This window comes from Ixodes scapularis, unplaced genomic scaffold, assembly GCF_016920785.2.
Source record: "Ixodes scapularis isolate PalLabHiFi unplaced genomic scaffold, ASM1692078v2 ptg000658l_1__unscaffolded, whole genome shotgun sequence".
Taxonomy (NCBI): Eukaryota; Metazoa; Arthropoda; class Arachnida; order Ixodida; family Ixodidae; genus Ixodes; species Ixodes scapularis.
The window spans coordinates 352,414-368,969 of NW_024610018.1; the positions used below are offsets into that span (position 1 = coordinate 352,414).

General features: G+C 46.6%; 1 protein-coding gene across 1 annotated transcript; it reads right to left on the bottom strand.

The window, feature by feature from the left end:
• Window positions 1-2,777: 2,777 nt before the first annotated feature.
• LOC8052624 (U1 small nuclear ribonucleoprotein A) lies at window positions 2,778-16,474 on the bottom strand. Its single transcript, XM_029978721.4, has 5 exons — window positions 16,390-16,474; window positions 16,070-16,140; window positions 11,349-11,521; window positions 7,666-7,982; window positions 2,778-3,061 (listed from the first exon to the last, which is right to left on the bottom strand). The coding sequence occupies exons 2-5, from the start codon at window positions 16,134-16,136 to the stop codon at window positions 2,902-2,904; spliced, it is 717 nt and encodes a 238-aa protein (XP_029834581.2). The 5' UTR covers window positions 16,137-16,140; window positions 16,390-16,474; the 3' UTR covers window positions 2,778-2,901.
• Window positions 16,475-16,556: the final 82 nt, after the last annotated feature.

The following is a 16,556-nucleotide window of genomic DNA, read 5'->3' on the forward strand; positions in this document are numbered from 1 at the left end:
CAGATGAGACCACGCATGCGAGAAATATTGGGAACTTCCAAGTACTGGCATTGTCTGATAAAGAAAAAATCAAATGGTACATTATTTGACGCGATAATAAGAAGTTTGGAAAATTCGCACAAGCCCACCGTAACAACCCGGCTGTATAGCAGGGCCCAAGCTATTATATTTTAAGTACCGACAAACCCCGACCCAATGAAGACCACCAGACCCCCTCCCTATCGCCGGACGGGGCGTCCTTTTGACATTAAAGTTACAACACACAGATAAGTGGTAATTACTTTTGGTGCAACGTTGGCGCAAATGGCGCAGCCATCGCATCACTGCACCATTCGTGCAATACTCTTCCGTTATAGGACTGTATCGGGTTCCCAATCTGGGTTGATCCAGGAATTCCCCAGAGCACGCTCATTGGCTCACCGAGCTCCTAAATTTCCTCGGCTGTTCATCCTGCCTCCAGTTCATCCTGCCTCCTTCTAGCCTTATCAGTGGTTATAGTATGTGTATTACGGGTTACAAGGTCTACAGGTTTCTGTGCTGATCAATGCCGAGGCTGGGACGGATTCCTCGGGTGTCAGTCAAAACAGACGCGTGCAGGGTGCCTACCATAGTGAAGTTTCCGAACTCCCCGACTATTTCATCAACCTCACCTGATCGACTCCTAAGGGGACAGGACGTCAAGGGCTCTTGACTTGTTGAGTTTATTCTTTAATATTTTTCGCTGAATCAAGTACTTTTAAATAAACCACGGGAAAACAATGTCCAAAAAGAACCTTAAAGTTATGGCAGTCTCCTGACAGCCTGCTGCAGAGCATACATTACATTGCTATTAGTTTAAAGTGAGCATAGACCAGGGTGTAAGATAGACAGGTGGGGAAACGAGAGCCAAATGAGTGACCGCATTGTGTCCCCCTCGGTTTTCCCTTTTTCTGTGGCGCCATCTATGTGGAGCACCGCGAACTCTCACTCCGGGTGAGCGACCGAAGGCGACCGGCTAAACTGACGGAGATGGTTTCTCGTGGATTTTTAATGAAGGACTGTCGTACTCTCGGTTTATTTTGCGCACTCTTTCATAGAGTTCCACGCAAATCCGATTCCGATTTTTGTTCCTCTCGCCGCAGCGCCATCTGTCGCAAGTCAGGGGTACCCGCAAGCAGACGAGTACACAATCCGGTCACGGCGCTGCGGTAGGCTTCTATGGGCCGTTTCCCCACCTGTCTATCTTACATCCTGGCATAGACATTCCACCATCCCACGCACAAGCCAGTTGGCTTATGTGGGATTTACATTTAAACTGAATTTTAAAAGGAAAATAAAGTTTTTAAAGAAACAAAAAGGTGCAAACGTAAATGCTACATTGCGGGGAATACTGAAGTGCTCGAGAGTCGAGGTTGATGACAAGCGTAAACAGAGTCACACTGATAGTTCAACAAAAGTAACCTTTGTTCCAATGACTCCACCATTTTTTTTTTGTTTTGTTTTGTTTTGTTTCACTGCTTCAGAGTTGACTTCGTTTTGAATAAAAGTGGCTGGTGTCTCTATCTCGCTCGAAAGTCTTTGTTTTTTACTTCGAACCATGCCCCCATCCAACGCTGTGGCTCAGTGAAAGGAGAGCTGGATTTCCCCGACTGATTCTGGTTGGGGTGGCAATTCCCGACTTTCAGTCTCAACAAATTCCTCGACAATTCTCAGGTGGTAGACACCTTGTCCTGCATTAGAGGAAGTGGCCAGACGCCAACATTACTCCGTTTCACTATGATTTGACGAACTATGGTTGCTACGGCCCCTGCGACTCAATAAGAGCCTCAGAGTGAGGCACGTGGCACCTCGTCACAGAAGCGTTTGCGTCACTGCACCAAATGCAAGGCCCAGAGGAACCAACTTCGGATGCTGCGAAACCAACCAACTTCGGATGAATGTCCACCGCCGCAACATTGCCGTCCACTAGGGTAGCCAGCTCTTTAGAAACGGTTCATGAGGCAACCGCACGCTAAATATACCTGTGAATCTGCAACAGGTGCTAATGCCAGGGCAATGTTTTGAGCGGAAGTGGTCGATTATGCGGCTGTGATCATTCAGACATTGTTCAAAAGCCACACTGTTCTCAAAAAAAAGGTTAGTCCAAATTAAGTATCCCCAAAAAGTAATGAGTCTCCGACTTTCTTCCGTGTCATGTGGCATAGCGTCGATAGAGATGCAACGGCGCGAGTTCAATTGTTGTTAAAAGAAAAAAAGCCTGGAACTACTTTTTGCTGTGGCCGGCGCCTTTGCTGTGGCGACGACAAGGCCTCCGTGGCCGAGGCCACGGAGTCTGGTCTTGTCCCTCGCTCTTATGCCCTTATTGGGTCGCGGGGGTCGCAGCCTCCACAGTTCGCCCAGCTGTCGTGAAATGGAGCGTTGAGTAACTGAGTAGCTATGCTTAGGGTATCGGCACTCGATCCTCCCATTCTTTTGTGGGCGCCATTTTGGTGCTGAGTGCAGTCGGCGCACCTGGCGATCGTTAAAACTCAAAAATGTCTTCCTGAACTTTGAATGCGGTGTTGGGAAGCTCGAGCGATAGTTTTGCTCGGTCGCAGATTGTTTTCCCATTTCTAGAGGGCGAAAGGACATTTCCTATGACTTCAGGTTTAGCTTCAGATAACTGGCAACAATGATTTCGAGCACCAAGATGGCTGGAGAGTCACTACTCTGAAGCGCAGCCTATTAGTGGCTCCAGAGCCAACTATACAGTAACACAATCTGCATTAAAAAAATATGAAAAACTGTGACACAGAGCATGAATGAAGATGGTCTTTATTTGCGTAGAAATGGGCAAAAAAGCGTCAACGGAAACCGAGAAGGCCGCCTCGGCCCTCTGAATGTACACAAGAAGGAGACGGGAGGGGGGGGGGGGGGGGGGTGCTACTTCTTGGCAAAGGTGATCTTCATGGCGTGAGTCGGGGTGATCTTGAAGCCCTGCAGGGCCTCTTTGGCAGCGGACGACTGGATCTCGTTCTCAAACTCCACAAAGGCGATGTCGTGACGTCCGGGAACCAGCCGCACCTCCTTGAATCCGGGGAACCTGCACGCAGTCAAAGTAAAGCTATACTTAGTAGTCGCCAATCACTAGAATACTAAGATGATAGAAGAGGTACAGTCATGTCTTGTTAAAGGGGCACTGACACCCCAAAGGTCGTATTTATTTTTATTGTCTAAAACGATGCAAGTTGCAGTCATAGACACGCAAAAAAAAACCGCATCGCGAAAAAAAATTTTCTCGCGCGCGCGCGCGCCTTTTTATTTTTGTTGTTTGATTTTCCCGCCTCTCACCTCCTCGCTTCTTTTGATCGGTGACGTCAAGAATCATGAAATTTAGAAGCTTTGTAGGCGACATCTCTATAACATTTAATTACGACAATCCTAAAACATGTTTTTTAACGCAATTGCGAACGCACTACGGCCCTTCTTTTTGAGATACCAAAAATCGGGAGTTTGTTGTGGTGCCGTTTCCTGGATATGTATCCTCCAACGGAAAACAGGCGACACCGCTCAAAACCGGTCCGCCGGAACGCCGCCGCTCGCTCCTTTCCCCCTCGCTTTCGGTCGCCATGGCAACAGCAGGGAGTGGTGAAAGAAAGGGGACTCTCAGGTCTCCGCAATTTTTGACGTCAAGGCACCGGCGCCGATCGCGCGGGAACTTCGAATTCGGCATTTGGAAATTGTTTTTTTACTTCACGAATACTGAATTCCCAAATTTCAAATTTTGAGGGTAATGTCCCGGCATCGTTTTCAATCGTTTCGGATAATAAAAAAAAATATGATTTTGATATGTCAGTGCCCCTTTAAGAGAACAGGGTAGGGCAAAATTTTGAAAAATTTTGAGTTTTCGTTTTTTAGAGATCTGGATTTCCCAGTCTTTCCTGAACAATGCTGACTGTGTAATTTGAGCGTGCGCGATTTATCTACAGGAAAAATGACCTTTTCCGAAACCTAGGTGGTGAGTGACCACGCCCCCTTTTACGCCTATGCACGATCTGTATCTCTCCTATGTTGTAAAAAAACCGTAAAAAAAAACACAGATTTTCACTAGGTTTAGCGGAATGTTCATTGCTCGTCCAGCAACAGCAAAAAGCTGTCTAGCTTTTATTTTTTTAGCCCCATAAATCCTCAAACACTGCCGGTGTCAGTCGCGACGCGCATAATTTTGCTTCTGCTTCGGCATGCTTCCACGGGCAAGGTAATTTATTGTTTACTTTAACACTAGGTTTGGAATGTTAAAAATGACGAAGACGAAGAAGATATTTTAAAAGCATCGCTTCCAGAGTACTCGGCATAGGTCAATTTCTTATGCCGCCGAGTCCCCGCAACGCATTCTGATGCCTGACGCAGCGGCTACTACGTGTGCGTCTTCTTCGAAGCTGTCGCACTCGACAGCACGCTTTGAAGAGCTCAAGGCAAGTGTTAGTGACTGCAACTGTGCACTGATTGGCAACGACCTTCTGTCCTGTACCGTCGCCGAAAGCTGGGTGTGCAAAGTGTGTGGTGGGGACTTGCAGCTGGTTAATAAAGCAGCATTAAGAGCTGGCGTCGCCTGCACCTACTTTCTGAACTCTGAAAAGTGCTGTTGGACACACTGATTAGAGAGACGTCAAAACGGACAACTTCGAGCCTCTACTTGGCGTTTTACCAGGATGATTCATGGTGCAGTGGTTGCGGGACGTTGACCGGCGACGACTTTACTTGGCAGACAGGGCTACACGGCTCGTCACAAAAGAGGCCCAAAAAGCAAGACAGCAAACAAAGAAACTAAATATTGACTATAAAGGTGACAACCTGGCTGGTGGCTATCGAACGGATACGTCAGCATGCATTTCTAGAGTGCAAGTTTATTATAAAGTGCCTTTTTTCACTTCAAAGTCGATTATCTCAAAACATCATTTTTTTAACCATTTCGTCGTTTACCCTGAGACTGTGGTTTTTTTTTTTAGAAGAGCAGAAGTAACAGAAAAAACAGACAGGTCTCAAACTCAGCTACAAGTTTATTTCAACAACCTCCTCTTATATAGTTCGTTCTCGTCGTCATCAACCAATCACATGCGACTTGTCCTCTGCACCGTGATGACGACGAGAACGAACTATATAAGAGGAGGTTGTTGAAATAAACTTGCAGCTGAGTTTGAGACCTGTCTGTTTTTTCTCTTACTTCTGCTCTTCTAAAAAAAAAACCCCACTCTCAGGGTAAACGACGAAATGGTTGATTTCCACCAGCTAGCCTGTACTTTGACTCTTTTATCATTTTTTTGCGACGTTTGACCCTTTTTCTCTGAAACCATAAAAACTAGAAGTATCATTTTTTTTCCACTGACAAGACAACACAAGGGGGAGTCTACTGAACTAGAATTATGGAAATTAATCAAGGAAATTTTGTTTGACAAGCTGTTTATTGTCTATTTTGGCATTGAAATTAGAAGGGTCCAGTAAAAACAAACGCAAAAAAGAACTAAAATATATATAACAATAAATCTAGTTCAGTAAAGAGAACACAGAAAGCTAAATACAATGATACCAACATGAATCCTCTAACCCTAGCAGATCCTGAGAAAAAGGGTCACATACATAGGCTGAAACCCATGGGAAGAATAGGGCCTACCCTGTTCCCTTAACATGAACACCTCCGTTCCCACAAAATATTGTCCATAATGTGAGTTGTCCATAACGAGAAAAAAATGAATGTACCTTCCTAGTTTGTCCTCGAAAATGGTGCCTGTATAGCAAGGTCCATATTAACGAGACACGGCTGTATTGAAGCATGAATGATTTTTACGCATATTCAGAATGTCTGTAGCTCTGCGCAATGCAAGCTTGGCTTCATGAGGCGAACCCCAAGTAAGAAAAACTCCGTCATAAGAGCTAATGTTTATAAAGCTACGGCGCGCCCGCAATATAGCATGCATCTATAATTAGGGTTACCCATTCACAAACTCAAATACATACTAGATTTTTTTTTTTCTCCATGCATTAGGCTGGAGACAGTTACAGCTTTGAAAAAAGAAGCAATTTTCCCTTACCAACAAAATGTAAGATTGCTCAGTTAAACATTTCTTCTTTTTTTTTTCATGTTGTATTTTAAGCATTTTAACATTGACAAGCAAGGTTACATAAAACCGCCTGGAAGGCAATCTTGGCATTTAAATTATGAATTTTTAGTTGACCGCACCTACCCATGACGTTTAGAAATACTCTTTTCTCATCAAAACTGTCAAAGACTGGAACAAATTGCCACAGTGTTTTTACCGGTTTTCCTTCCGTATAAGAAAATTTGAAGAAAAATTGTTAAATTTGTTTCCTGACGTACAATAAATCCATTTTCTATGTGTATAGGGAGTATTCACTGGACGCCATACTTGAGGGTGCTGTTTGAAGTGCATGGTCAGAACGCATTCGCATTATTAGGCCTCAAAGACCGGCAATCTTGATGGTGTGAAATGGACGTTCCAAAAGAACTGTGGAAGCTTGCCATCAGAACGTGCTCAGCAATCGCACACACAGGTACCGCAGCCACTGAATACTCCCTATAACTTGTCATACCTTTCCGACTACATGCTGTAAACCCCCCTCCTGGAATGACCCCTAAGGGTTGGCAGTATTTGAAACAAATAAATAAGAATAAATAAGGTCATCCACATCAATGACTGATGATGACATAGAGCACGCCCATGAACCGATTCTATTAAATAGACGAGGGACAGTGGATGATGTGATAAACCATTTGCAAATCACATAGGCTTTGATTAAAGTAAATTCTACAGCCAGAGAGCAAATAATTTTTGAATCACACTCGTATGTGCACATTGTTAATGAGTGTTTGTGAATGCATGTGTCGAAGGAAAAGACATTCTTTTTCACAAGCTGTCTTTTGCTTGCCACTGTAGGGGGCCGGAGGACCCCTACAATGTTTTAGAACTTCTTTTCCACGCCTCCCCCTCACCAATTTGAGCAGAAAATGAAAGTTGTTGCATTGTAACGTTTCGAACATGGGAAGTCAATCTGCCTTAAAATGCTTCTCGAGTCTCCGTCGCATTGAGGCATATTTGCCAATGCATTATGCGACCCCTAACACGAGGCCTGGGGGGAGTGCAACGATATGGGTTGGAACGTTCCTCACTTTCAACAGGCTTACAGGCACAAGTGGGGACCCAACTACATATTCGCATGCCACGAAGGGAATGTTTGTGCTGAACATCCAGGTCTTGCGCACAAAGACTCGGCGCCAACTGTGGCTCTCAGTTTGTATAGCGCTATGCTCGGGTAAGCCGACATCGATCAGAAGCTAAGGTCGGCAAGCTACGCATGACGTCTACGAAATGCATCTGCTGGGAGGCACATCGTGGCACCGCCGGCTTGTTGCACGCTTCCAATTAAGCATCTATCTCGCAAAGCCACCCGATCGCTAGAAACGCGTTTTCAACTCGCTGCTTGTCTTCGTACGGGCAGCAAGCCTTCCCTCGCACATGCGACCCTCACTCCCTGCTTGTCCCATCTCCCCTCCTCGTGCCACCGTTTTGGACGACTAACATCGAGCGACGCGGCGGATCATTCGATCTTTACGTAAATAAGCAGTTTCGACAACAAACAATCAACGAAGCATGAATGCGGGGGGTTTCTCCGGAGCAAAGAGAGACTCACTGGTTGAAGAGCATGGAGAGCATCATTTCGTTGGTCTCCTCGGGCAAGTTGGTGAGGAAGAGGATCTGGTTGGGGGGCTGCTCGGGCAGGGAGCCCATCATGGCCCCAGGGGCCATCATCATCATCATGGGCTGGGACTGGAGGTGGGGCCCAGCCACGGCCGCGGTGGCACTGGCCACGTGCTGGGGCGCCTTCTTCTTCTTGCTCTTCTTGGGGACCGCCTCGCCGTCCACCGCCGGGCGCTTGCGCTGCGTCTCCACGTACGTGCCCTTCATCTTGGCCACCGCGTCCGAGTCCGTCTTGGAGTACTGGATGCGCTGAAGGAGGCAAGGTCCCCAGTTAGCCGCTCAGTTTGGCAAAAGGCAACCGACAGACATTTCGCAGGGATCCCCTAAGGTCCACCGCGGTGTCTACCGTGTGACGCTGAAGAGAGCAAGAGGGTACAGGAGTTGCTTGCCTGCCCTGGTCCACTCGCCGTTGCCTTTGCTGTCCACCATACACCGTCTCGCCCTAACCTGGCAAACGCCAAAGACTATGGTCCCAGTGAGCCAGTGGGTGCTTTGGAGGGAGACACACAACTACACTCCACCTTACTAGTTGCGTGCAGTGCTGTCAGAGCCGTGAGAGAAAGAGAGAGGGAAGCCGCTTTCGTACACAATTTTAACAACAGGCTAATCTTCTAGGGTGAGAAAAGTGATGCCCGAGACAAAAAAAAGGAGGGTAGCATTTCGACATGCAACCGAAATCTCGGTTCTCTGCAATAAGCTTCCATCGGATTGCGAGCACCTCAGCCGGGATTCAAAACCGCCTTTTGGGGATCTCTAGGCTCGCGCTCTGCCTCACCACCGAGGAGCTTTGAAAGTCGACGAAGTCCATTCCCATGTCCCGTTCTTCTCAATGTAAGCCCCAATATTTTTCTGTGACAGCAAAAAAATACAGACTTAAAAGACAACCCAGAAATGGTTTGGCTCGCACCGTTTCCGGGTTGTGTGGCCCTGCTCTCGAGCGTGGTAGGCTTTAAAACTGGGAAAGTCAAAATAGACAAGAGTTGGATGTGTAAACACTTCTTGCAGACTTTGCTTCATAGACAAAAAAAAGAAAGTTTTCGCAGCATGTAGCACATCTGCTCTACAATCGCGGACAGAGTGAGAAAAGCGGGACAAGTTTTTCGAACTCCCCGCTACGCACGCGTGCCGAGGTGCATTGGATCCCAAAGCGTCGTCGAAGGTAGGACACTTGCACCGTAAGCGGGGCAACCTAAGCTCCTCCCTGCCATTCTCACATCGTCGTCGATCATATACTCCGTCTCACACAAAGTCCGACCGCAGCCGACGCTACGCTACGACGTAGCCAGTCGAGCGGCGCCAAAAGTGCGTCATTATGCTGCTTGTTGCTTTTCCGAGTTTGCCATCGGCGACCGGGCCAGTCACGTGCAGATAAAAGGGCAAGATCACGGGGCATTTACCGTGCATGATTGATTTAGCTGTGGACGGCAAAGTTGCAAAGATAACGAACGCCGTGACGATGCACTTTTGGTGCAGCCCGACTTGCTCCGTCAGATTGCAGCGTCAGCTGCGGCCGGACTTAAGAGTGAAACGGAGTATACAGTAGGCTCACGATAATTCAAACTCAGATATTTTGTACTTCCGGTCCATCCGAACAAATTTCAAAATTTTGGTTGTCCCAATACCGTAAAATACCGGGCAAGCGCCCACTCAAAATTTTGAGATAGTAATGAAAAAATGGGGGATGGGCACTTGTCCGGTCATCAATTCTACATATAAATGTACTGTGCATATTTTCTCAGATTTTACAAATTTGGGTATGGGCAGATAATATGGTATGGGCGGATGCACGGTATTTTACGGTATGTTTTTAACCTATGCGTAAGGCGCTTAATTCAAACGAAGTTTTCGCGTAAAGACCTCTTCACATACTTCTGACTTTTTAGGATTGAGTGCCTTAAAACCTCTTACGTTGAGAGGACATGCTGTGCCATCTATCGGGTAGTGTTGCAACCTTTGGCGGTCCCGTATCTTTACTATTTCTTTTGCACGTCAATCTTTCTTTCTTGACTCAAAGAACTTAAATATGAAAAAAAACTACCATTTCTCATTAGTAGCACAAACATTTGACCTCATAAATACTACCAAACCTTCACTCTATTGAAATTCAGTTCCGGGCTCACTGCAAAGATGGCGCCAGCTTGTCTTCTTGTCATAAGAGATTCTATGAGGTTTTAACGCACTCGGTTCTAAAGGCTGGTAGGTTCGTCGTAACGTAACGTAAGGAGTTGAGCTCAGCTCAACTCTTCACACAGCACCGATTTCTTACGTTACGTCTAAGTCACCGCAACATTCGTGTTTCGAATGTCGCGTGCCAGGCTATCTCCTTGAATTGGTAGCCACGCTTGATACGAAGCACAGATTTCCCAGTGACTTTTTGTAACAGTAAGAAGATGGGGCAGTGTGAACGAGCCTTAAGGAGTCGGAGGTGTGTGAACGGGCCTTAATTCAAGCATTTTGTTCTCTCGGTCCAGTGCAGCGGTGCACGGCAGAGGGGCAACACCCACAGAGCTTGCTTCCGCGGGTGTTGCTTCTCCGCTGTGAAACAATGCTCGGTGAGAAGCCCGCTCAACGGGGCTCAAGAGCACACGTGAGCTAGGAAAACGAGCACCACGCGGGAATTTCCTTAGCAACTTGTGCAGACACCGTGACGTGGCGGCATGGCATAGTTCCACATCGCAGCACCCACGCAAGTTGTCATAAAAACTGCCACCCAAAGCCCATTTTCATCGCTTGTATGTCCCCTGCTTTATAGTCCACATTAGCCAACTTCTTGGCCCGATAAACTAACTTAATTTTGCTTTCAGTTGTCACGCGCTGTCAAGCAGTCCATGATATACTGTAAACGACTTATTTTTTGCGGGCTCAATATTTTGCGATTTAGGTCAAGGCTGAAGTTTTAGAATAATTCGCGGGCTCTAATTTTCGCGACGCGGTGGGATCTCAATATAGATTCCACTATGTTTACATTTTACCAGCATTGCTCACGGGACCTTTTTTTGTGAATTGCAGGCGATTCGTGAAATTTGCAAAAATTAGGATTTCGCAAAAATTAAGTTGTTTACAGTACACCATTTTTGAAAGATAATTAAACTTATGTCCTACATTTCACAAATGTTTCATGCGTGGCATACCTGCTTATAATCAGTGGAGAAGAAATCATAAAATATCTGCTTTGTATCTGTAGCCTTGAGATGGCAAATCATAATTTTATTTTGCATCATATTTAGTTGAATTTCTGATCATTCAAACTTCCAATAATTCACACAAAATTTGCAGTTTCCTGGAGTTTGAATTATTGAGAGTCTACCGTAGTAGTTTCAAACCATTCAGCCGGGCCACACTGCTTACACATCATACAAAAGACAATCTCCAGACAGATTCGAACGCAAGTCACCGCGAGATCCGTGCTTCGAATGCTACATGGCAATGAGTTAAAGAGAAAACTCGGCACCCGGCATTCGAACTGCGGATATTGCGGTGACTTGTGTTTGCTGCGGACTGTCTATTGTATGTTGTATGAGCTGCATGACCCCGGCTTTAAATATGCCCTCCTTCCCATGCTCCAGGTAGGAAGCAGAAGAATGTCCAGCGTCCAAGAAGTACGATCACACTCACCATCGGTTTGTCGTAGAATGGGAAGCCCTGCATCGACCTCAGTGCGTTCGTGGCACTGTTGAGGTCCTTGAAGACGACAAACGCCTGGCCCCGCATCTTGAGCGTCTTGAGTGCCACAATGTCCAAGATTTGGCCAAACTGGGAGAAGATGGCGTAAAGGGACTTCTTCAGCTCTGCAAAACATATGAGAAACAAGATGAGGGAGACGCACCAAAAGAGGACTGCACAAATATTAGTCCGTACCAGGGGTACAATCTTGCTCAAGGTGAGCGCGAGAGCGCATAGGATGTGGCGCCACAACTTGCGCGTGATCAACCAACGAAACATTTTAAACCTATTCTCAGGTTCACAATTGGGCAATATTTCGGTGAGAACGTCTCACCAGCATACAAATCAGGAGGTGTCTCAAGGCCTTCGATGCGCTCACCCTTATTACTCGCTCATCCACCGGTCGATGTCAGCTTGTGCACGGCAGCGGAAAAACTTGAGATTTGCAAATAAAGCACGGGTTGTGAATGACTTCCAACGTAAAAGAGCAGACCATCCCAATTCCAGTCTGTGTCCGATTTCACTTAGCTGCGGAGTTTGGTTTGTAGCGGACGAATAATTTTTTTCCCGGTCCGTTAGCAGACAACATACTATGTTTTCTCTTTTAATTTCCGCCTGTGAATGGCGCTTCATAGCAGACAAACTGCATTCTTCGCTCACATTAGCAGACAAACTGTCTATGAATGCTATCTTCGATTGCTCCGCTAGAGGCAAATTAGATCTCGCTCTCGTGGTGACCGAAATCAGACCCCAGGAGTTTGCTAGACTTGCTGCGTCGGTTCTTTTTACCCCATAGTCTTACATAGATGCTTAAAGGGAAGATGGGGCACTTCTACATTTGAGAAAAAACGCTTGAATTGCGTTCATTCGGCCTTCAGAATAACAGATATCAAAATTATATTTCAATGCGACGCGCCGGAGAGCCATACGAGCAATCTCAAAATAGGACTGAAGCCCCGCCTCCCTAGCCTTGGGCAGCCAAAAGATCTGTCGATGACGTCACGTACAGCGACTGTCTTTCGCGTTTTTCTCGCGTTTAACAATACTTACGCAGCAAATGGTTTGGGTATTGGGGTGACGGGGTAAAAGTACACTAGAATTCACTTCTAACTCATTTTTTCCAAGAAGCTCCGTAGCTTCCCTTTAAAGCATTGAGAGTCGTTGCCGTGCAGATACGGTGGCGTGGGAGCGTCCTGTATGGTCGCTGCTTGCATGTTTATTAGTAAAATCTTACTGAAACATGCCTATGCTTTTCTTCTTCATACCCACAATAGCTAGGCTGTTGGCATCTTTAAAATCATACACCAACGCGCAGCGCTGATGTCACGATGCAGCGATAGCGATAGGGCTGTGGGCGCAGTGTGAGCTCAAACGCTTCACTTCATGCGAATATGATTTCTGTGCATGCACAATGCCCACACCTTGTGGCCAACCTGGGGATGGATGGATGCTAACAGCTGTACCCTTCACAATGGGCGGTAACTTGCGCCACCTAGCCTAGAAATTAAAAACCAAAAATATGATTTCCTCTCTTTGCCAATTCACTTCCCTTCTGCGATTTCGTAACTATCACCAGAACGACCTTTGTTGGATCGGGTAAAAAAAGCTAAAACAACATCACCCCTTGTCTCTCTCCCCGGCAAGGGAGTCACCAATTTTCCTCTGGTCAAACCTAGTCGGCGTTGCCCCGGCACCGGGATCCAAAAATAGCACCAAGTTTCGCCTCGCACTAAACCACCACTCCCCTCTGTAGAGCCCCTCGGGGCCCTGAGGGTATTTGTAAATAAATTTCAAAGTGTTCGACCGAGTTGCCCGTATGCCAAATCATCCGTGGTCACTTCCACCGCGAAAGGGCCAAGTGCAATTGGCCACGCGAGCGGTGCTTCGCCGCCAATAAAAGGTTGTCGCATTGTATGCACGGGGGCTCTTTGGATTGCGGCGTGGGCGATGACGGTCAATAAACGACCACATGTTAACAAGCCAGCGCGTCGTGTCATTCTCAGAGACGGGTAGCAGCGAGGGATATCCTAACTTAAAGACAACTGCTTATTTAACATGTGTTAGACCCATTTTAGAGTATGCATGTGCTGTCTGGGATCCAGCCCAAAAAACGTTGATAGATAAGCTGGAGAAAATACAAAACAGGGCGGCTAGGTTTGTTCTTGGACGATACGGGAGGAAAGAAAGTTGTACAGAAATGAAAAAAATGTTAAACTGGGAACCACTTTCCGTACGTCGGGAAAAACTGCGACTAAAATTTTTATACTCAATAGTTAAAAATAAAACGGGAATAAATAGCGAGACTTACTTAAAAAAACCCTATTATGTTTCTAGTCGTAATGATCATAGTCTTAAAATTAGAGAGTACCGCGCTAGGACATGCATGTTTGCAAACTCCTTTTTTGTACGAACAATTGCACAGTGGAATCGGCTGTCTGAAGAGCAAGTGTGCTGTTTCAATGAAGACGTGTTCTTTTCATCCTTGTAACCCCCCCTGCTGTAACGCCCTCGGGCACTGCGGGGTAATCATTGAATAAAGAATAAAGAATAAAGAACCTGGAATGGGCAAACGCGGACTGTTTCGAAAACAGTGTGTCCCTCTATACTGCCCAACCTTCACAGTGCACATGGCTTTACCGTTCTTTAAAGGGTTGGACAACAATCTCATTAGGTTTACAGGTACCACCGTTTATGCATGGTCTTTTCCGCACGACACAGATGCAGTGCCAAAATTGCCAGTCCCCGCGCGGTGGGCATCTGATGACCCCGAAATATGTTAATCTCTTCAAGGTACAAGCACAGACCGTAATGCCATAAATGGAAATCGGCAGAGGTAAAGTAGCAGAACGATCTGATGGGAAATGCTTTAAGGCCAATGATGCATCTTCATGGAATAAGAGCAGCTGATCAGAACAAGAGTGCCATTACAGCTACGATTCCAAAAAGAATACACCATCTTCAGAAGCCGCAGGTTTGGAAGCATAAGCCGTTGCAATCGTGGCTGAGCGAGCAAGAGCACTTCACTTGAGGGAACGTCCCCATCTAACAGGCTCATTCCTTCCTCACCGACAGCTTTCAAGGTGGAAATTTGGAGGATAGTAGAGTGCTATGGCAACAAACTAGGTGTTGGTGTCAGTTGCCCGTTGAACCCTGTTCAAACGTCAGAGCCATCCAGTGGTTTAATATTTTTCAGATAAGAGACGAAACCTACAAAGCAACACTTCCAACTCGTAGAAGCCAAGGAGCTTGTAGTATGGTACTCTATACTCCGTTTAACAATAACTTAGCTAACTTTGGAGGTTATGGCTCCCACAACCAAATAAGAGTGCCGGAGCAAGGCACATAGCCCATGTCACAGGAGCGTCTGTGTCACGGCGCCAACTGTGAGGCCCAGAGGAACCGGTTGTCGTATGCTGGCCAAGAGTCGTCTGCTGCGAAGCCAACCAGCTTTAAGATGAACGTCCACCGCCAAAACACTGCAGTTCGCTAGAGTAGCAAGCTCTTCAAGAACAGTTCATGAGACAACCATACGCTCAATTCAGCCACGAATCTGTGCTGGGTGCTAATGCCAGGGTGATGTCTTGAGTGGAAGTGGTCGATTACAGGGTTAGGATCTTTTAAACATTGTTCAAAAGCCACGTTGTTCACGGAAAGGGTTGATCCCAATTAAGTAACATGCCTTTGTCTTTCTTCCGTGTCATGTAGCGCAATGTCGATAGAGATGCAATCGTGCGAGTTCAATCGCTGTTAAAAGAAAAAGAAGCCTAGAACTACTTTTTGTCATGGACGACGCTGCTGCTGAGGTGGTAACGAGGCCTTTGTGGCCTCGCCCATGAAGTGTTGTCACGTGCCTTGCTCCAACGCCCTTATTGGGCCGCAGAGGCCGCAGCCTCCACAGTTCGCCAAGCTATCGTGAAACGAAATATTGTGAAGACTCTACACATGGCTTGCACTGATGACACATCAGCTGCCATTGTGGCGGCCTTGATGCTGAGCGCACACCTTCTGCAGTTTACATTTTGCACCATCCTGAAATTGTTTTTCTCAGAAAGTAGGATTGACCACCCGCTTGATGCGATGACATCACGTGCAAGCCATGTACTATGCCTGGGTAATATCGCCATAAATGTAAGAACTGTTATTCTATTCTCCGTCTCACTAAAAACGTGCAGTACAGTCAAAGCTACAGGGGAGGGAGCGTATCCCGACCTGTTCAAGAGGAGGGAAATGAGGAACGGGGGAAACTCAGCCCTTGTCTCTCGTTCCTCCATTCCTTCCTCTTGGACAGGTTAGCATACGCTCTCTCCCCTGTAGCTCTGGCTGTACTGCACGGCTTTAGTGAGACGGAGTATAGACCCTTAGAGGTCCTATTTCGTCCCAGAAGATTGCAGGTAGTAGACGATGACAGTGTAACGTGCTTCAAACAAAGTGGCCTCCAAACGAAGTACTCTGGTTGAACACCAGGTGCAAGGAGCGCGCCCGCATGTACAGTCGCAATTCATGTCCAGCGGTTCACAGACTTTTTGCACAATGTTTACTGACAACACGGTGAGACGCCGGGAAAACGCGGACCGCGGTACGCAAGTGCAGACGTAATTAATTTCCAGCGATTCACAGACTCTCTTGCACAAGGTCCATCGACAACAGACGCCGGGAAACGCGGTACGACTTACCATCCTTCTTGACCTTCTCGTTCAGGTTGTTGATGTAGATCGTGTGATTCGGACGTATATCCATCATGTTTCTGTTCGGAAGAAGTTACAGACAACGCCAACAGTTAGCAATTACGCCGAGGCGGTGTTCTAGACCGCACAATGAAGAACGCTAACGTGACAAGCCGGTAATCAAACGGAGAGCGTCGTCCCCTAGACGCAAACGGTAGTACAGATTTGTAAAATGCACAGACGCCATGGCAAAATTATAAGATGTCTAAAGGCCGGATTGTCGGGGTAACGTTAATACTATTTGAAGGAAAACAATGCGATAAACTTACATTCTGTATCCAACACTCGCACACCGGCAAACGAAAATCGACGCACTCCAGGACTGGACGTATTAGTATTGTTATCTTTTGCAATGGGAAGTGGCGCTATTAGCCAGACAAAAAAAAAAAAGCAACAACAAGTTCAACCAAGAACAAGTTGTAACACATCCATGCAT